The sequence below is a fragment of the Cryptosporidium sp. chipmunk genotype I genome, assembly GCF_004936735.1.
Source record: "Cryptosporidium sp. chipmunk genotype I strain 37763 chromosome Unknown contig_14, whole genome shotgun sequence".
Taxonomy (NCBI): Eukaryota; Apicomplexa; class Conoidasida; order Eucoccidiorida; family Cryptosporidiidae; genus Cryptosporidium; species Cryptosporidium sp. chipmunk genotype I.
This window is the reverse complement of record NW_027125584.1, coordinates 627,796-649,050: the sequence shown is the minus strand read 5'-3', so window position 1 is coordinate 649,050 and position 21,255 is coordinate 627,796. Positions and strand designations below refer to the sequence as shown.

General features: G+C 33.2%; 7 protein-coding genes across 7 annotated transcripts; 5 read left to right on the top strand and 2 right to left on the bottom strand.

Annotated features, from left to right (window-relative positions):
* Positions 1 to 53: 53 nt before the first annotated feature.
* Positions 54 to 4,559, bottom strand: ELE39_000807 (TPR repeat i; the record flags this gene model as incomplete). Its single annotated transcript, XM_067343847.1, has 1 exon — positions 54 to 4,559. The coding sequence occupies one exon, from the start codon at positions 4,557 to 4,559 to the stop codon at positions 54 to 56; it is 4,506 nt and encodes a 1,501-aa protein (XP_067202566.1).
* A 1,892-nt stretch (positions 4,560 to 6,451) lies between these two features.
* Positions 6,452 to 7,048, top strand: ELE39_000806 (RNA recognition domain-containing; the record flags this gene model as incomplete). The annotated part of the gene is made up of 1 exon (XM_067343846.1): positions 6,452 to 7,048. The coding sequence occupies one exon, from the start codon at positions 6,452 to 6,454 to the stop codon at positions 7,046 to 7,048; it is 597 nt and encodes a 198-aa protein (XP_067202565.1).
* A 3,190-nt stretch (positions 7,049 to 10,238) lies between these two features.
* Positions 10,239 to 11,954, top strand: ELE39_000805 (AP2 domain-containing; the record flags this gene model as incomplete). Its single annotated transcript, XM_067343845.1, has 1 exon — positions 10,239 to 11,954. The coding sequence occupies one exon, from the start codon at positions 10,239 to 10,241 to the stop codon at positions 11,952 to 11,954; it is 1,716 nt and encodes a 571-aa protein (XP_067202564.1).
* A 1,042-nt stretch (positions 11,955 to 12,996) lies between these two features.
* ELE39_000803 (TSP1 domain-containing TSP3 precursor) lies at positions 12,997 to 14,529 on the bottom strand (the record flags this gene model as incomplete). The annotated part of the gene is made up of 1 exon (XM_067343843.1): positions 12,997 to 14,529. One exon carries the CDS (start codon positions 14,527 to 14,529, stop codon positions 12,997 to 12,999), a length of 1,533 nt encoding a protein of 510 aa, XP_067202562.1.
* A 761-nt stretch (positions 14,530 to 15,290) lies between these two features.
* On the top strand, positions 15,291 to 17,345 carry ELE39_000802 (thrombospondin-related adhesive; the record flags this gene model as incomplete). Its single annotated transcript, XM_067343842.1, has 1 exon — positions 15,291 to 17,345. The coding sequence occupies one exon, from the start codon at positions 15,291 to 15,293 to the stop codon at positions 17,343 to 17,345; it is 2,055 nt and encodes a 684-aa protein (XP_067202561.1).
* Positions 17,346 to 18,324: 979 nt separating this feature from the next.
* On the top strand, positions 18,325 to 18,747 carry ELE39_000801 (uncharacterized protein; the record flags this gene model as incomplete). Its single annotated transcript, XM_067343841.1, has 1 exon — positions 18,325 to 18,747. One exon carries the CDS (start codon positions 18,325 to 18,327, stop codon positions 18,745 to 18,747), a length of 423 nt encoding a protein of 140 aa, XP_067202560.1.
* Positions 18,748 to 19,596: 849 nt separating this feature from the next.
* ELE39_000800 (proteasome regulatory complex component with a PINT domain at the C-terminus) lies at positions 19,597 to 20,934 on the top strand (the record flags this gene model as incomplete). The annotated part of the gene is made up of 1 exon (XM_067343840.1): positions 19,597 to 20,934. One exon carries the CDS (start codon positions 19,597 to 19,599, stop codon positions 20,932 to 20,934), a length of 1,338 nt encoding a protein of 445 aa, XP_067202559.1.
* Positions 20,935 to 21,255: the final 321 nt, after the last annotated feature.

Genomic DNA, 21,255 nt, shown 5'->3' with positions numbered 1-21,255 from the left:
CAATGGCTAAATAAAGCTGTCATGTAATACATCACATTAAGCAAATTTATGGCTTAAAAGAGACTGTCAAAATTCAGATTACCACTTCCATCACCATTTTGTGGTGACTGATCTTGATAATCTTGGACATCAGATTTAACATCAGTTCTCATCTCCCCTCCAATAGTGTTTCCACTTTCATCTTCCTCTTGTGACTGAAGATGTATTTCTTCGGTATCTTTAAAACGCATCTTTTTTAATCTGGATCTACCTTGACTTTCTTCTTCGTCGAAGTTATCCTCATTACCAGATACGTTATTGTGATGGGCACTTTCTCGGATTTGAGCTGTTTCTTTTTCCCTTTCCTCTAGAAGCGCAGCTGTCTGCTCCTCCAGACGTCTGAGCTTCAGCAGTCTCTTCTCCTCTCGCATGCTCTTTTTGCTGTCAGTTGGCTTACTCTCCCTGTTTTTCTTGAGTCTTGGCGCCAAATTGTCGGATTCAGAGTCAGAATCACGAGTTTTTTGGGCACTTTGCTCAATATCAGACCCTCCGATAGAATTGGACAAGGCATTTCCATTGTCAATTTTGCTGGATCTGATTCTACCCTCCTGCTTCTTCTTCTTCTTCTTCTTACTCTTCTTATCTTTCCTATTCTTTTCCTTATCCTTAGAAGATTTTGAAATATTTTGTCTTTTGTTTTCCTCTGCCTCATTGACAGACTCCGGATCAGATCGAGTTTCTGATTGATTATCGGAACCTGAATGTGAGTCAGACTCGCTTCTCGGAGCTGACTCATCTTCATATTCATCTTCATCATCAATTTCACCATCATCTTCATCAAGTTTTTCGAGATCGTCACTTCTATCTCTTTTAGAGGACTTGACCCTCTTTTCAACTTGAGTGTCTGGCAAGCTAGCTGCTATACTCTCAGCTTCCTTTCCAAGCTCAATAGAAAGAAGTTTAATCCTTTCAGAAGCAGCCTTATCCTCCTCCTCCTTTCTCCGTCTCTCCTCTTCCTGTTTCTTTCTAAAGTCTTCACTTCGGATTCGAAGCTCCTCAACATCTCTTTGCTCCTTTTCATAAACTTGCTCAACTATAGGTAAGAGTTCCTCAAACCTAGAATACAACTTCCTACTCATTATTAATTCCTGTTTTGTTAAGTATTCAATGTTTGGGAGCAGGTCAGTTCCTTCCAGAGGAATTGCTGATAACTTGTATCGAAGCTCATCCCTATTTTCCGTATTCAAAACTATCTTGTTATCCTGGTTGTGCCTAACAATACCTGGAACAAACTTTTGGAGTGAAGTAATATTAATCTTATTATTTTTAATCTGATTAATAAACTTCATATCAACAACTGGAAAGGTTTCTTTAATAATTGAAAGCCAATGGTAAAAGTTGCCAACCGCCTCACATAACATCATCCAATACTTTACCCTCCCTGGGTGCTTTGCTCTCTCCATATCTCCCATTTCTGAGTAAACAAGCCTCTCTAAACAATATGTAAGCCCTATCTTAAAAGTCAAGTCACTTGGCCACCTCAAAGTTGCCTTTTCTAGTAACTTTCTTGCATCTTCCCACATATTCATATCAAAACAACACCTAATTAATGACATGTGGACAGTCTTCTCTGTGGGGTCAAATTGTAATGCATGTTGGAAAAGCTTCACCGCAGTCTTCATTATTCTCTTTTGCTCTGCGAAGTGAGGATGAGAGCCCAGTATTTCATTCCTTGTATCAATTCCACCAACATTATTATCATCAACTATTGATTTCAATGTCAAATTATGCTGTGCAGGCGGCGGGTTCCTTTGAGTAGAAACAGTCAATAGGGTAGCATGCAATACACCCAAATTTATTAGTGCCACATAATGCATGCAAGAGGCGGCACCTTCCAAAGCACTTGAAATATCTGTCATATATTTCCACATGTCTTTGGAAGGCTCAAGTAGTCCACATTCAGCAGCTTGAATAAGAATTAAATTGCTTGCAATATAATTGAATGATTCGTGTCTGAGAACTTCTGATAAAACAAGTCTAGACTGGATGCTCGTTGGGTTGTACATGCTCATTTCACCAGAATAGCCAGACTGAGATTTGGCTTTATTGTAAAGCGCGAATCCAAGAAGAACTTTCCCAATATTAGAATAATGCGTATTCTTTGACTTTATCACTTTACTTAGTGCGCTGAAGCTCTTATCAGGTTTCTTTTGACAAGAATAAATATGGGAAAGTAAAAGGTTTGCGGATTCGTGATTGTTACCTATTCCTGGAGCCCAAGAATACACTGAATTTGTGCTTGAGTTTGGGTTTAAATTCAATGTTTCAATTTCTGGTGATTTTGAATTTAAAGACAGCTCACAGTACTGAGCAGCAAGTTGAAAGTCGTTTCTTTCTAAAGCCAGACAGGCTCTTCTAAGCCACGCAGAAGTAAACCAAGGAAATTCAGATGTAAGCCTTTTATATTCATCATTAGCGTTGGCATAGAATCCCTTGAATTCGTAACAAATTGCAGAGTTAAACCTAATAACAATCTCAACAGCCTTGCAAGAGCTCAATGAACTCTTTTTTAGCCATTCCATACTTTTATTAAATGTTTCCAAGGATTCATTTAGCATTGTATACTCATTACTTCCACTACAACAGTGTTCTTGAGATAAAGATGTGGCACATTCCATTATACATACTCCTAAATTATTTAAGTAAATTCCAAAATTATCCCTAACTAGATCTCTATACTTAAAGTACAGAGCTGATTTCAACATAGGATTATCACAACTTGGGTTATTTCGGATCTCATTGGATGTAGGTGGGGAATCACAATTAACGGTCAGATAATTGATACAGGAAGATAAGAGCACGACAAGAGGAAGAGGGCTAAGAGTTGCCGAATAGTTTGTATATTTGGAAATCAAGATAAAAATGACTTTGTAGTTATAATCTGTACGCCGAATTGTCCTCCTTCCTCTAAATAAAAGACACGTGGTAATTTTCTGGAGTAAAAAAACAATAGTGTAGCACTGCTTTGAATTAATGCCATCCATTTTATCCAATAAAAAAAATAGATAATGCAGACAATTAAGAAGCCTCTCTTCAATAGTTAGTTGAGAGAAAATTGAAATAGTAATGGGTATCATAGTGGGATCTTCAATACTCATGATGACTAGTGAAATTGTCGGGATCAAGAACTCGTAAAGATACTCAATAGGGAGGTTATAGTCCTTAAGAGACTCTACTGAGCCCTTAATTCCCAAGGATTCAAATGCTTTATTAATATGTTGAGTTGAGTCATCCCATTTCTGAAGTCCATAACTTGTTTTAATAGCTCCAAGAAGGCAAGACAAGTAAAGATCTAGTAGAGTTTTGTCCCTATTATAGAAACCCTTGAGCGTATCAACAACTATAGTGTAGTGGAAATGAGCATTAGTAATATCTTTCCTGAAGTGAAGTCTTTTGGCAATATGGAAGTGAGCCTCCAGAGCACAGTAAAAGTTTGAACATCTTTTCGAAATGTTGTGAAGCTCTCTCTCAAAGTTGCCATTGGGAGTCAAACCCAAATAAAACTCAGCATTGCTGGCATACAGAACAAGAGCTGGGTGTTTTGGGAAGATCTTAGCTATAATCTCAAAGGCGGTCTTCAGGCTCAAAATTTTGTAACTGGTGCTTTTTGAATAACACAATAGCAAGTCAGAAAGAGTTTGTCTCTCAAACTGACTCAGTGAATCAATAAAAACTCGATTCTCTAGAAAATCTCTATTAAGTTGTTGTTCCTCTTGGCCCTCCTTTTTAATAAATAAAGCTTCCATTTTTTTTTTGACATCAGTATCATCAGTGTCATCACTGGGTTTGGCGCCAAAAATGGCAATATAGATTGCCCTTTTACAGCATTCTTGAGACTTTTTGAGATTGCCTAGAAGAAGATAGCAGCAAGCCATGGCAAGTCTGACTGTGTTTGGACACTTTTCAGACCCTAGTATGAGTAGAAGAGTCGAAAATAGTCTTAGAGCCCTGGAAAATGACATTTTCTGATAGAGGACATTGGCCAATCCAGATATGGCTTGGGTATCTCTGGTATCAAATTCAAGAGTTATGGTAAATTCCTTCTCAGCTTGATCAAGGAGAGCGTTTCTCCGAGAAAGATCGACCTCATTTGCAATGGTGCTCTTATAGAGATATAGAAATCCCCAGTATTTGTGAATAGCTTTAAATTTATTACTAGAAAGGCAGTCACTGCTATAAAGTTTCATAAATTGCTTAAGCCTTTCTTCTGTTCTTCTAAGCATGGACTCTGCCTTTCTGAAGTTGGTCTCAAAGCATTCCAAGGCTAAGTTAAGTTCAAGCATGGTCAACATCCCAATTGTTTGCATGGAGTCTTTGAGACGATTAACATAAGGCTCAGACTGTTGGTTTTTGGTCTGGCTCTGTGTAAATTTTTCATCTAAAAGTTCATATTCTTCGAGACATTCTTGCAAAAGAGTTCCGCATTTTTCAAGTTCTCCTGAGTTGTACAAGTGCAAAGCAAGTGAATGCCAGGATTCTATTGTGAATCTCTCAGTCTTAAGTTTAGAGACAAATTCCATAATTTCTAGCTATAAAAGTTCATGTATGGACAGGGCATATATACATGGATATTATATGTAATATTTAAGGAAAGCTTCTCGTAAGTTCTTTTAGTCTTACTTCGCTTATTATAGTACATTAAAAGTCCTTAATAAATAGATAGAGAATTAATATTCCTCTTTTATGTGTTTAAGCTTAGTAAACTTTATGATCCATATTTGTGTTTGTTTCTTAACTTGGAGTTGTATAAGATCACAACAAATCAATAAGTAGCACAAGGTTCTTGCAGCTAAACCCTCATCAATGTAAAGAACTTTGACCAAGATTTTCCGGCTCTTCTTCACGTTAAAAAAAAACGTATAGTTTTAACTTTAATTTCCTTTGTTTTTCTTAATGACATTTCTAAGAAAGGCGGGGCGCTGTGCCGCCTGAACAAATGTTCCTGCTAATGTAAACGAAGTGTTAGTAGTTTGGCGCCGAAAGTTAAAAGGTAATGGCGTCTGAGACCAATTAGGGTTTTTATTTGGAAGAGAAAAGACGATTAGGGCAGAAGAAAAGGAGTTTCTCATGGAAAAGTAGAGAGAGGCAAAGATGCTTGTTTCAGCTTTTGTCAAGGCGAACTAAAGAAGAGAGTAAGATGCTTGGTAGTTTACTAGTAGTATTTGTGCGGTTAGAGGCAAATTATCAAGTAGAGTGAGTAGTGATAGTAGTTACTCCGATTTTAGGGCAACTGGTGGGGAAGGAGTTAGATAAGGAAAGACAAAAATCAGGGAATGCAGCAGTTTCTTGCAGGAGAAGATCGGGTAGTAGAGCAGGACTGAAGCAGGGATGGACGTGTGGGACGAGCTCCCTACTTCCATAGGCATAATGCAACTGACGAACATGAGTACTTGCGAAAGAAACAATATGCAAATTTAGACAGACTGCGTGCAGCAATCAAATTAGTCGGAGGTTTGATGCTAAACAAATGAAAATAAAAGGACATCAACAAAACTCTAACTGGATTCACAATTCCTGGTAAACACAAATCCTCTTAGTTTTTAAGAAGTTATATTTGCAGGTAAATAGACGTTGGAACTGTTTGCAGTGAAGAGCAAGAACATACAAGTCAAAAGAAAAATAGCAATAATTTCCTTTGTTATTTTGTTTCAGGGGAATTGGTGCTGGTTTATGCGGCACAATACCCATCTTCTATAGTGGCACAGTGCCAGTATTTGCCGAAAAAAAATGTCTCCTCTTCCCCACATTCCCTCCAATCCTCCGCCCTTAACCTTCCCCCTTTTCCTCCTTCCTTATATATCTATCCTTTCGTCACTTCACATACACCACCCTCCCAACACCCAATTGATCCTATTTCGGCTCCAAGCTTGTTCTGTTTCCCATTCTAATAAGGACAAATCTAACCAAACCTGCAGACATAATAATAACGAATTATGTATAATAGTAATACAGTAGTGTTTTCAATGACCCTTCTTTATAGACGAGACGGACCACCGCAGCGGCGGTACCCACACGGCGCCATTCGTTTTAGGCGGCGCGTTAGAGAATAATGCCACATAATATAATATTTAGTTCAAGCTGTATATGAACAAGTAGTAGAATTGCTATAGATAATATATATAAGCACTGTAGTTAGTGGTATACGTAGAGTAAAATAATACATACTGTTTTAAAAATAAATTAAATAGTGTTCTTGTTAAAGTCATAGTAAATTAGATAGTAACGATGCTAAAATTGTTTAAGGGAAAATAAAAGAGGGGATCAGATCCCTCAAAAAAATACTATATAATAAAATTTAGCCAGGAAAAAAATAAATTGTATTGGTCACAAAAGACGTAGAATAACATTAAAGTTTTATTGATAATTTTTTCCCTCCTAAGTTGATAGAAATCTTCTTGAGCATACATTGAAGATGGTATCTGATAAAAACTGCCGTGTTTATGTTGGAAATCTTCCATGGAAGGCAAAGTGGCACGATCTTAAGGACCACATGCGACAAGCTGGTAATGTTATTCGAGCAGACGTCTTTGAAGATGAGGTTGGTCGTTCTAGGGGTTGTGGAGTAGTTGAGTACTCATTTCCTGAGGAAGCTCAAAGAGCTATCAGTGAATTAAACAATACTACATTACTTGATCGTCTGATTTTTGTGCGTGAGGACCGTGAAGATGAATCAAGTAGATATGGTAGGAGATCAAACAAATGGAATAACAGAGGCTATGGAATGAGAACAAGGACTCATGCTCCAAGACCTCCATTAAAGGAGGAGAATAAGGGAAAGCAAGTCTTTGTCACTAACTTGGCTTGGAAAACTACTCAAGAGGATCTTGCTAAGGCCTTTAATGAAATTGGTCCTTTGGAATCTTGTGAGGTCTTTTACTTTGAAGATGGAAGGTCACGAGGAATTGCTACCATTGTTTTTACTGATCCTAACCATGCACAGCTTGCTGTGGAGAAGCTCAACGATCGTGAAATAGATGGTCGCGAGATATTGGTTAGAATTGACCAGTAAATTAACAAGTAGCTTCGTAAAATCAATTTTTTGTGACAAGGATCCTTGAAAGGTCCCTGCTAGTCACCTTGGAGTTGGATTTGAAACTTCTAACTTTTAGTTTAACTCGGTCTGGACAATTATTTCTCCTCATAATTGGATCAAAATATTTAAGATGCACAAACAACAGTTATTCCAATAAAGAAACTAAAACTCAGTTATTGACACACGGTTATAAAAGACAATAATATCAATTCCATGGTAAAATGCCACTCCAAACATACTATACAGTAAAATATATCACATCCAGTTTAGATTATTGAATTAATCTTGTCGTGTTTGAATACCGTATTTCTTCATTTTTCTAGAAAAAAACGACCCTTTTCTTCTTTGCTAAATTACTCACACCCATTCCTTTCCTTAAAAATTCATCATTAAGCCACTTTGTTGTGACTTATCTCTAATATTCCCCTTGGACTGGGGCTGAAGTTTAGAAGTGGAGATATTTGCAAATGCGGAAATGGACGGTGACGGGGGTTAGGTCCTGCAAGATAATGTTGAGGTTGCCTTTGTTGGAGTGGAGGGGGCTGTGGAGATTGTCGGTGTTCATTTTTTTTTGTTAAAATGCAGAATCTACCAGTTTCTGGTAAAATGATGCCACATATTGGGCGGGCAATTCGGACTAGTCAAATAATTAAAATAGGGGCTTGAATAAGCATGCAGACATCCTTTTTTTTGTATACAACAAGCTTATGATAAAGCTGAGAATTATTAATTTTGGAGATATTAAGACTGATCGGATTATATTTATCTATATGATTTTACCTGACAAAAAGGTGGTACTATCTTGGTGTAGAATTATTTTAGAAAAAGGTAGTTATCGCAGTTAGACCCGAAAAAAAGAGTACATGTAGCTTCTTTGTATTATATGATTTATATATACAATGCAAAGTACGTGCGTTATCAGACATGCAAAACTACTTGCCACATCAATATCATTGCTACAACTACTGCCACTGTTACTACTTCTATAATACTACTTATTACTTTGTTTATTGTGGAACAACTGGATAAAAGAATAAACAATTATCGATAGTTTGGATTGTTTATTGCCTTTGAATCTGTTTATTTTATTGGGTTGAATATGCATTCACACATGCATACAGGAATGACGTAATATATCTTTACATGTGGATGATAGGCTTTGAAAACAATTGCACATAAGTGAAATTTTTTCTTTAAGTTCCATTGAAGGAAGTGATAAAAATGTATAAGGGAAAGCACTTGAGAGAACGGAAAATGGGTTGTATATTGGACAAAAATATAGTTGGTGAAATAGGAGGAATGAGTGAAATAAAGGTAGATAAAAAACTGCATAATTAAGCAATATGAGATATTCAGTTTTTAATTGAAATTAAATCAATCAAGGAGTTGGGTTGAAGTTGGAAATATTTCAAGCCTAGAATGAAAAAAGATGGTTTTTTATCTTTTTTTTTTCTTTCCTAAAACGTAGGTAAGAGCGATATTTTTGCTTATATGTCCCCATATTCTATTTATTGCAATTAATTTCTGAAAGACTTAAAAAGTAAGACTAAACAGTTCAAGTACACAAACATTGGTTTATTTTTCTTTATTACACTTTATTTTGATAATCATTCACCAGTAGCATTAAAACTGTTTGTATTTAGTGTTAATGTAACGGCTAAATAAAGCTTGTTAAATTATTTATTGACTAAGGTAAATATTCTTAACTTGCGAATTACACTATTTATTTATTGGAAAAGTTCTTTTTTGTTTTCTTTATTAAATAGCTCTATTGATATATTCCTTTCCTGCGTTTTGAATTATTTGTTTCCATTTCTCTTCTTGATTCGATTCTTTCTGTTTCTGTTTGATTAGAGTGGAACTTGAAAAATACTTGGTAGAAAATATTTTCGGTTCTTTTGAGAAGAGTGGGATTAAAAATTAAGAAGGAATAAATTTGGTTAAATATTCAACTATTCATCAAACAAAGAGTAAATATTAATTATAATGCAATTAATTTAATTTTTTTCAAGTTAAAAAAATTTAACACTTGTTATTTTCGTTATAAAAAATAATTGACACGTAATACTTATTATTAATAGAAATAATTTAGAAATTAATAAATCTAGACTGATAAATTATCCAAATTTTGAATATTATTAAAGTTTAATAGAATTGTCAGTGGAATTCAAATATAGCAAAATAAAAATCAAAAACTTTTCTTATTAAGCTACAAATAGTCATGATTTCGAATACTTTATACAAGATTAGAAATATTCAAATGGACAAATTGCATGCAATGCATGCAGGTTTGAGCGCTAAACCAGTTTTAAAATAGTTTTGTACTTGGACAAGAATTACTCAAAGTTTGAGAGTTGGGAGCATTCAGGAGCTAGAATTTAGGTGTAAAATTAAGGAATAAGAATAAAAAGGTTGGAATTAAGTAGAAAGGTGGGAAAAAGAGTGAGGTAATTCTGGCTAGCGATAAGTAATTATACGCAATATAATAAATGCAAATAGTGGAAAAAAACAGGCATTCTAGAAAGGTGATATATTAAATTTCACAGAATTTGGTGATTTGGGATATAAATCAGCGATATTTTTTGTAAAAAATTACAGGAATTCTTTTGATAAAATTTGAGTTTTTGTTACTAATAAAAATAATTTATATATTACACACAAAGGAAAAGGGTGCAATTAATAGCAATAAAAAATAGGCAATAACACAGAGTTTGAGATACAAGTAAATATTAAATATTTATATATTCTATTAAATCAAAAATTAGGAAAATTACTATTAAGAAGGAAAAAAAAATTACATTCAGTGAAAATTTGATGAGAGTTTTATATTCAGTTTTTACACGTGTTAAATAATAAATTCGTAATTACATTATTTGCATGCATGCATGCATGCATTGGGTAAATCAGACGAAGATTGAAATAGTGTGTGAGAAAGAAAAAAGAGATAAAGAATAGGAAGAGGAAGAAAGAGGAGAGCAAATATAAATATATTAATTATATATTTATATTAATTTTATTAATAATATTTACGAAGTCAACTAGACGAGGAAGAAAATACAAAACTTGAAAAAAAAGGAATATATTCATATGTGATCCTAAAGAATAGAATAATATTAATAGGAAAAAATACATGAGAGCTTAAATACGAATACAGAAATATCGAAAGATGTCATCGGAAGAGAGGAAGAACGGGTGTACACTAAAAATACCAATAGGGAATGAGGATGATGATATGATGGATTTTTTGGAAATAGATGATGAAGAGTTAGTACATGATGTAAAACAGGCAGTATCTCCTACATCATCCAGATCTTTGGAAAATCCAGATTTCAATGGAATTAACTTACTTCTTTCATCAACAAATACAACAAATGGAGCAAGCACAATGGGAGCCTCAGCATCTTCTGGACAATTTATTCCATATTTTGGTCAGCCATTATTGTTTCCAAATAATAATCAAAACTTCTTAAATTTGGTTGCATTGTGTATAAGTACTCCTCCTCCTTTTAGTGGTCTTCCTCAAAACAATCCTTTTTTTTCAAGCAATGGTATTAATGAGCAAGTAAATTTTGTCCCCTTTTCTACAGCAGCTCCATTATTTTATTTTGGATTACCAGAAGAAACTTTAATGGGAGGCGGAGGTGGAGGCGCAGGAAATGCTCACTTAACAAAATACCAACAACAGAATCAGCTTGGGAAAGGCGTTTTTAATGGACAATCAAATCTAAGTTTTCCAACAAGTGGTCATATTCAAGATATTGAAAATGGTATTTGTGGGGGAAGTAGTACCAATTTTATAGAGAGTGAAGTTCAATATAATTCTGCAAAACTTAGGCCAAATCTAGTCCAAAATCAAAATTCAGTATTTCCAGGTTGTTCCAATATGTTTGGAGAGAGTTATTATGGGAATAACAGCTATAATAATAACAGTAATGCCAATGTGGGATACAGTAAGCCAACCAAGTTAAATCCAAATAATCAATTAGGATTACTCAACAACTTTAATATTAATGGAGGAGGGGCTAGAGTTGGACTTGGACTTGGAACGGGTCTTGGCGCAGGAGTAGGTTCCGGACCAGTAGGAGCAGGAATTGGAGTGGGGTTGAACTACGACACAACAATTGAGAAGGATTGTTGTGTTAATAACATTAGTATGGAAGTGAAAGAGCTGAGTAAGTTGTCTAATCAAGGCCAAAATCACCTTTACTATGAGCTGAATCAGAAGCAATTTCAAAAGAATGGGAATTCTAATTCAAGGAGACAAAACACAAACATGAATGGTGCATCCAACTTTGGAGAACAATTAAATAGCTCACCTTCGTTGAATTCTGGAAGTAATAATGAGAAGAAGAATAGATGGCAACTTTCAGATCCACAATTCAAATCAGGGTATAAAGGAGTGAGTTGGAATAGTAGAATGGAGGCTTGGCTTGCTTTTTTTGTAGAAAATGGAGTTAGAAAATCTAAAACATTTAGTAGCAGAAAGTTTGGATTCAATAGAGCAAGAGAAAAAGCTATCAAGTACTTGGATGCTCGAAGAAAAGGAATCATACTCACCACTCCTCCTCCACTTAGTCCTTCTAAAGGAATATATGACAGAATTCCACAGCAGAGAAAAGTTGAATCTATGCGAGATAATAACTACTCACCTGGATTAAATGATTTTCAGACCTTCAATAATAATAATAGTAATAATAACGGTAACAATAATAATAATAATAACACTATTAATATGAATTTGAATAGTAATAGTGGCAGTAATATGGATATTACTTGTTGTAACTCAAGCAGTAATAATGTACCTTCAAGTGCTGGTGCATCCATTACTTCAAGCAATAATAGTTCTCTGCTAGAGGCTAGCCATACAGTAATGTGTTCTTAAATTTTATACTTTTACTGATTTCAAGATATATTTCAAAGAAAAAGAAGAAAAAGGACAATTCTCACCTAGTTTCTAAGCAATAAATTTAATATGATTTAGCAAAAATACTTTAATTTGGCAATTTGCATATAATAAGTATTTATGTGCATCATATTATTATTATTATTATTATATATAGCTAATTAATCGTGTGGAAAAATACCCAACATACAGAAAAAAACTTTGTATAGCTATTTTAAATAATATATATATGATAGGCAAGTGCAATTTTTGCCAAATGTATGCTAAAGTTGACTTTTTTTTTGAAAAACTTGTAATATTTGCGAGAAAGATTTTAAAAAAATAATCAAAGCAATCCAACTAAGAAGTTCCATAATATAATGAAAACAAATAACCCTTGCTTTTCGTATTAATGAACGGTAAAGTACAGAGCATAATTAATAAAATCTTTAAAGATCAAAGATACCTATTATTAATTTGATATTCAAAACTTGAAAACAAGTAATATAAAAAAAGAGAGGGTGAGAGATTATAGTCTTAGTGATACTATTTAGATGTTTAGATTTAACATTAATTCTACAAATTTAACACAATTAACGCTACTCTAATCTATTCCAGTTGTAAAATTTCTTTCCACATAAATTCTTGCAACGGTATCAAATGCACTTGCATAAATTTGCATTTGTATTTGCATGTGGACGTAATAAATGAGATTACACGTAATGGTATTTTAGAAAAAGAATCTAATGAGAAGAAATAAAGTGATGGGCTAAAATATGAGTATTAAAAATAGCAAGTTGATTAAGTAAGCAATATAAGGTTAAATAGAATATAAGGATGTCAGGAATATGGTAAATGTATTATTAATTTAAAATGGCTTGATATAGTTTGATGATGTAAATTAAAATAAACATGTAAACCATGCGATGATCAGTCAAGTATTTTAAAAGTTAATTACTCTTTCTTTTTGCACAAGATTTATTGGAAATAATGGATGGAGGGTAAGGGCGACGATGGTGGTAGTGGTTTTTATGTTATACTATTAAACCCTGTAGCCATATTCGACAAGTAATTTAATCCTATCTTTGGAATTTGAATATCCAGTAATAAGACAAAGCCTGTTGAATTGCGAGTAGATGGAATTTGGACTAAGTTTTATATTACACTTTTCAACATTGTAGACACTGCATTGATGATTATTGCATGATTCTGCAGAATATCTATTCGTGAGTGAAGATCTCCTTCTGACTCTAAATCCACCACCACAGCTGGAACTACAGGTGGACCAAGCCCCCCAAGAGGAGGCATCTCCTGCTGCGCACACGATACTATGGAATAAGCCAAATGTAGCTTGAGAAATGCTATTAGGTTGACATTTACTATCAATAGAGATTTCGAACAAGTGAGGACAAGGAGTACCACCAGGAGATGGGATTTGTTGAACAGTTCTTCTTCTAATGACTTCACCACAATTTTCTCTACATGATGACCAGGATGACCATTGACCAACGACGCATGAATTTGCCATACATGTGTATGAGCTGGTACATTCTTTCAAATCTCTAGTTTTGGCACACGCGGCTCCTGATCCCCTCGGAGAAGTAATTATTGGCCTCGTTCGTTTGCTATATGCCTTGCCATCAGTGCAAAATGCAGAATCACAACTACTCCACTGTGTCCATTCGCCAAGGACACAATTAATGTCACACTCTCCATATTTAACAGCTAAGTCTCGGCTTCCACTAATCCAGCCAATGGCGTGGAAACTACAGCCAATATCACCCAAAATAAGATAACATGGAGAAGTTCCTGTACCAGTGTATCTGAAATTGAAATGTTTACAGTCATATCTTTGTTTACATCTATTCAGGCAGTCTTGCCAAGTATAACTTCCAGTCTTTACCAAGTTTCCGTAATTTAAGTCATCTTCTAGGCTACATCCCCAGCCCAAAATTCCGACATCGTAATTTGGACAATTTGTTGCTGAGGTGTCTTTACCAAGAGCAGATTGCAAGATTTGTCCACTTAATACATGATTCAAAGCAGAATTCTCATCTTTCAGTTCAGCACTTGTCATCTTGCCCCAGTTACGATCACTGCAATTAACAACTTCCTGAGTATGTGGGCATTTCTCTAAAGGATACTTTGGCCTGCTTACAATTTTTCTTGTTCTGTGAGTAATTCCACCATATACTTTTGGAATACAAGTATTAGACCATCCAGTCCATGAGCCAACAGTGCATGTTGTTGCACAACTACCAGTAACCGCAACATCTGGATAACCTGAGATGATATTTGCATGGTTTTCCTTACAAATTCTATCACCATTCTGTAATGTACAAGTGCCACCTTTACTGTCCCAGGCAAAAGTTTTACAATCAATAATGCTAAACAAGTTACTTTTACATCTTTCTCTGCATTCTTGCCAGCTATTAGCTCCCCACCAAGCTAATCCATTTGCTGCGCTACAAAAAGCTCCTTTATAATATGTACCATATTCAGGACACGAGCAATTTACAAAGTTACTTAAAACTGATATCACCAATATTGTTAAAGCTCTCAAAAAGATCTTCATTGAATAATTTCTTACACTTTGTTACTTTATTATCTAAATCCTAATGGAAATCATTCATAAGCACTAAATAATTTCAAGACCAATGACGCATATGGCCAATTTTACCTTGATTTCTTCTTTCCTGACTTTTTGTTCTTATCCCAAATATCAGTTCAATTAATTCTCAAAATATTGGAATAAAAACTTTTCAGATCATAAATATGTTTTTACTTTTGCAAGAGAAAAGTTTTCAATGATTCCTGATATTATTTTGATCTTATGTATTAGTTCACATGCTAATTGGTTTTGGCGGGAAATGTGGATATTTTATTCAATAATTTTTTTATTTATTAAGATCTACACCGGTACTTGCAATAAATTTAAATTAAATAATTAATATATTGTACAAGTTTATGGCGGGTCTTTTGGATATTTATCATAAATAATATATTTAAATGTGGGATTTTGCTATTTAATTAAATTAAGGCAAGAGAATTATTGGCCCACATGCAAAAAGGATTAAATATATTGACCGGAAAATAAATTAAGGGAATTAAGCTGAGTTTTGTATGTTGAAGTAATAGATGAACTAGAATATATGATTACGATATAAGGAAGAAAAGTTTAAACAATATAAAGATACTTGAAGAATAAGTTAGTTATTAGATTTTATAGTTTTTGTGAAAAATCTTGATTAAAGCCTAATAATATATTTCAGATTAATTTATATAATATACAACGAGAAGAGAGTTCTGGCAGATTATAATAAAAATATATTCGAGATGAAAAAGTTAATACTTTATTTAGTATTGTTTCAGATATATATCGTTCAGAAAGTCGTAAGATGTTCAAAATTAACTCATTATTCAGTAGGTGGCCATGCATCAACATCAAGAGTGAAGGGAAGAAGTAGTAGTGGCAATACTAGTGGGAATTTTCAAGTGCCAGGATTAAATGGATATTTATGTCCAAAGTATGGAAAAGATTTAAGAGGATATTCTTGTTGGGGTTTAAATACAGCATATACAGTTAAAAAGAATAGTTGGCAAGAATGTGCAAATCAATGTTATTGGAGTAAATTTACAATATTTGGGAATTGCCAGAAGTCTGTATATAATTCTAATAATAAGGAATGTTATATTAAAGGTGGTGATACTGCTTGCGAGAAGGATGCAAGTGAAATGATTTTATTAAATAGGCAATCATATATGATTGGAGAGTGTGCAACAACATGTAGTGTTTCAGGTTGGTCAACTTGGACTCCATGTTCAGGAGTATGTGGTGAGATGAGATCAAGATCAAGAAGTGTGGTTTCATATCCGAAAAATGACAATGAATATTGTCCAAATCTGGTAGAGTATTCAAATTGTGTAGTAGGAAATAAATGCCCAGGTGATTGTCCACAATATGGAATTTCAATATTGGGATGGGGATGTCAGTTTGAGTCAACATTTTCATTCAATAAAAATTTGTTTGTTACTTATGAAGAAGACTGGAAGGGTTGTTTGTCAACTTGTAAGCAAGATCCATTGTGTGTAGCTTGGTCATTTAATGCAACATTATCAGAAGGACCAGATTCTGTTGGGTTTTCAAGAGAATATCGTCCATGTTATACACATAGATTTGCTTCAGGATGCCAAGCTTTAGCACCAGGATGGGTATCAGGTAATAGGAATACAAGAGAAAGTGATTGTGAAACTGGTAGTTGTATACACAATAATTGGTCATCCTGGAGTACATGTAAAGATCCTTGTAGTAATACTGAGATGATGAGTAGAAGTAGGACAGTAAAGACTGTAACTCAGAATTGGGCAAGTACACCTTGCAGGGATGAGAGTCAGTATCAACTTTGTTCAGAAAGTCCACAGAGTATTGAAAATTGTGAAACTTGTTTAGTAAGCCAATGGACGGAATGGTCAGATTGCTCAACAAGTTGTACAGAGGGTGTTAAAATTAGAACACGTCAAGTTAATAAACCTCCACTGAATGGAGATAATTCAACATGCCCAGAATTGATTGAGAACGAAAGTTGTAATAAAGATGTAGAGTGTCCTAATAATGTTCAATGTGAGTTAGGACAATGGTCAGAATGGTCACCATGTACTGTAACTTGTGGATCTGGAACAACTTTGAGAAATAGAGAGGTAAAGGGAGAGAATTGTATAGAATTATCAACAGAATCAAAGGATTGCAATTTAACTAGTTGTGGAGATAATTCTGTTTCATGTACTGCAATTATGTCAGTTTGGACAGAATGGTCAGTTTGTAGTGAGAAATGTGATCAAGGATTAGTACGAAGATATCGTGATTTTGATTTTTCAAAGATTGGAGTTTTTGGTTATGAACCACCCGGTACATCAGAAGAGCAAAGAAAGGTAAGAGAAACATGTAAGGATACTCCAACATTAGAGGAGGAGCCATGTACTTCAGGAGTTGCTTGTACTCCAGGATGTAAATATACTGAATGGAATAGTTGGTCAGAATGTAATTGTTCTGGAAGTCAAACTAGAGATAGAGTTGTAACTTTCCCTGAAGGTATAATTGATGCAGTTTGTCAAAGTTCCAAAGATACAAGATTATGTAGTAAGCCTGATGGTTGTACAGAAACTGCTCCAGATTCTGGAGATGCTTCACTTGCAATTGCTATTGGATTACCTGTTGGTATTCTTGGATTATGCGTTATTGCTGGTTCTTTATTCCTAATTAGTGGGAGATCAGGTGATCAGGAGGATGATGAGACTAATTATCAATACTTTGATCAATCTTCTGTTCCTTTAGATCAAGACTCAGAATACGTACAAGAAATTGGCCCCGAAAGTCAGAACTGGGCTAGTTGAGTCAGGATTTTTTAAAGTAGTAGTAATTGGCTAGATTTAAAAAAGATGAAATTGTTTCGAAATATCTTTTTTTTTCTTCATAAATCTAATTAATTAATTACTACTACTTATATTAAGATTTTAAGACAAAGTACAGTATAATAAATCAATCAAGAAATATTATGTACAGAATATATTACACCTAAAAGATAATCATAATACAAGTATAATATTTCTAAAATGATTATTAGAGCTAAGAATATTTATAAATCAGTCATTTCCATAAGAAATTAATAATATAGTTGAACTAATTTCTAATTGAGTTTAAGTTTAGCAAATTTTTCTTTTCTGTTTTTCCCCCTTCTCTCTTCCCACGTAATTTTTCTCTTTTATATATACTAATTAAATTAGGAGAGAAATAAAAGAGAGTGAGTTGCGCGCCTAATACTTGCATGCATTTCTCCCCACGTAATTAAAAATACAATTTAGAAAGAAATTGAGAAGGTATAATGTAGTGGTGGCAGTATTTGTAATGGTAATATTGGCGGAAAAAGTAATAATTTGGACTGTGGGTAGTGTAATGTTAGGTGAAAGTATAGACATTTGTTAATAAATGTGTTATAGATTCTTTGGTGTAGTTTGCTTGTAAAGATCTGAAGTAAAAGATATAGATGTTTTTAATTAGCTGCGCATTAGATTTACATTGAATTAAAGAGCTGTTTTTATCTGTATTAGTATTATTTTTAATCGTGGTGGTGGCGGTAAGAATGGAAAAACAAATTGGACTATTTATAATAGTCTGAAAAAATTATAGGAAAAGCCCGCCATCAGAAAAAGCATTATGCATGTAGTAATACATCTGTAAAATGCAGTGTCTTAATGAAGATAGGAGAAAATTTGTAAATAAATAGAAAGAAAAAACATAATAGGTTTTATTATAAGAAAAAGATAGAATTTTGTCTTAGTAAAAGAAGTATTCAAGTAGGTTAAGTTAAGAAATATGAAGACAGCTTTCCAGGGAGAATTGAATTTAATGAATAATTACTATGAGGGACCTCCACAACAAAGCCCAAGATTATCAGTATCTGAACCAGGAGTTTCAGGGTTTAGCCTGAGTGATATATTTAAAGTAACATCAGCTATAACAGCGTCATCAGGTTTTGATCATAGTTTATTTGGCATTACAAATGCAAGAGCAGCAATGGCTACATCATATTTTATCGGACTTGGGTCTTTTATTGGATTTGTAATGTTAATAGCTTTAATTAGAATAATATACTTCGCTGCTAAAAGAAGAAATAGTAGAGCTAACTACAGTAATCCGAATTCACAAAGATTTGTTGTCAGGTCATCTGACGATATTGTTTCAAATAATTATGGATCCGATGAATTTCCAGCAATTTCTAATAGAGCAAAAGTTTGATTTGAGATTCCCTAACCTACAGAATAAGTGATATTAATGTTTAACGATAAGTATTAATATTAAATGATTTTACTCAAATTTTAATAATTATTATATGCACACAAAATTAAAATATAATGCACACATATTTGGAAAATAATTATTTCAAATTTATAAGGAACTCCATATTTCAAATCAATAAAATTTGAATTTATCATTTTCTTCACTTTCTAGCTGTTGGTTTAGTGGGAAAAATAAAGAATTTAATAGATTATTAATAAATGAAAAATTTTATCAAGGCAAGAGGAGGATTTTTCAAAATCTATCCCTTCTTTCTTTGTTTTTCGAATCATTTTCATCATTTCTAACTGTATTTAAATTTTATTGTTGATTTCTTTTCCTATGATTTTTAGTATTTTTTATTTTTTTCCACGGTTTTTAATTTTCGGAATTTTATATTTTTGTTGTATTAATCACTTAATAAATATAATTAAAAAAAGGATGGTGCGCGCCAAAGCAAACGGGACGGCGGGCTTATTCGGATGAGAAATATTTAATTTAAGAGTAGAAAGGATAAGAAAAACTAGTCAATAATAATATTAGTGACATAGTATTAAAACTTATATTAAAGATCAGGATTAGGTTGATATAAAAGAGTATTAATCAATTGATAATATTTGGTGAATTAAAAAAGTGCTAATTACTTAAATATTGGCTTGTAAACGAAATTATTACATTGTGTAATTCTAAATTTTATTGCAAAAAAAGAAAATTTGTACATATAATATATATAATATATATTATATATATTATATATGAATATTGAGAGGTCGAGAGAATTATATTAGTTAGTGTATAAGAGAATTAAAGATGATGCAGCTGGTGTTTACTTCAAATGGAAATGGACGTTCAACTTCAATCCTTTTGTGTGACTGGTTATTCACAGTTTTAGATTACTTGGATAAGGAAAAATCGAATTCATTTTATGAAAAAGTCTGTGAATTGGTTAGAGAGGATATATCCGAAGTGGATATGTCATCTGTATTTGAATTGCTTGCTAATAATTTGGATGGGATATTTGAGATTTTGAAGGATGTTGAGGTAAAGAAGGAAATAATAATACGTGATGACATTAAAAGAAGCTTTGGAGAGTTATATAAAGAATCAGAGGAATTCTTTATCCCAATGATTTCAATGCTTCTTCATCCAAAGTTTGAGAAATCTAGAATTGATAGATGTAAAAAGATTTTCCTTGAAAAATTAATGAGTAGAGTAGAAATCCCAAAATTGAGGATTCATGTATTACAGGTTTACTATGATATTTTTGGTGAAGATCTTGAACTTTTGGTGGATATATTAAAATATAAGGCACAATATGGTTGTTTTAACAACTTTGAAGGACTGGAATCTTCGTTAGATATGTTGGAAAAGAAGATTACGAATATTGATGAATCAAAATCTGAATTAAAGAGAAATCTTTATTTGGGTATGTATGATATTATATCATCGGAATCAAAAGATAATAGGACTTATTTGAACAAAAAGGCCTATGATTATTTAGTTGGATTTTTTGAGACTTTTAAATCAAAAGATGAAATTTCTCAATCAATCAAGTCAAATAGTCGCATACTTGATTTGGGAGTACATTTTCTGATTTCAACGATTCTTTTACCAGAAATTTTATTCTTTGATTCATTATTATCGATGCCAATTTATCAATATATTAAGGAAAACAACTCAAAAGAGTATAAAGTTTTATTGGAATTATTTGATATATGTTATCAAGGAACAGTTGGAGACTTCCATGATAAGCTTCAAAATAAAAATCAAGAATATCAGAACTTTGTCGATAAATTCTTAATTTTGAAGGCCAATGAAAGTAATATAATTAATAAGCTTCAACTATTAACTATCTCAACTTTGGCAAAAGGTAAATCGTCCATCAAGTTGGATGAACTTGAAAAAGAATTTAGACTTTCATCATTTGATACCCAAGATGCTGTTGTGAATGCAATAAGCGTTGGACTCATTGATGGAAATATCTCAGAGAATTCCAATACTGTTAATATCAATTGCGTCACCAAGAGACAGTTTGGTAAAGCTGAATGGGAATCTTTGGATAAAAAACTTAGCCAATGGATGGGGCATCTTACTTCACTTTCTTCCATTCTTGCTAATAACAATAACAATAATATTAATAATGAGTAGTTTAATAATTAAATATGCTTTACGAGATGAGAACACTTAGAACAAAGTTTTCAGACGGAAAATCTATCTCAAATTGTTTGATATCTTTATTAGCTTTTCATTTAATTTTAAAATTATTATTTCTCACATATTATTACTTTATATCATTTCATCATGCAATAAAATAAATTCATTCTTACAGTTACCAAATCGAACCGAATCCTTTTCAATTAGCTCATAATATCTTCTCGATTCTATTCTCTCATCATTAATGAATGTACCATTTTTGCTCTCTAAATCTATTATATATATTGTTGGAACGCCTTTCCTGTTAATTCTATG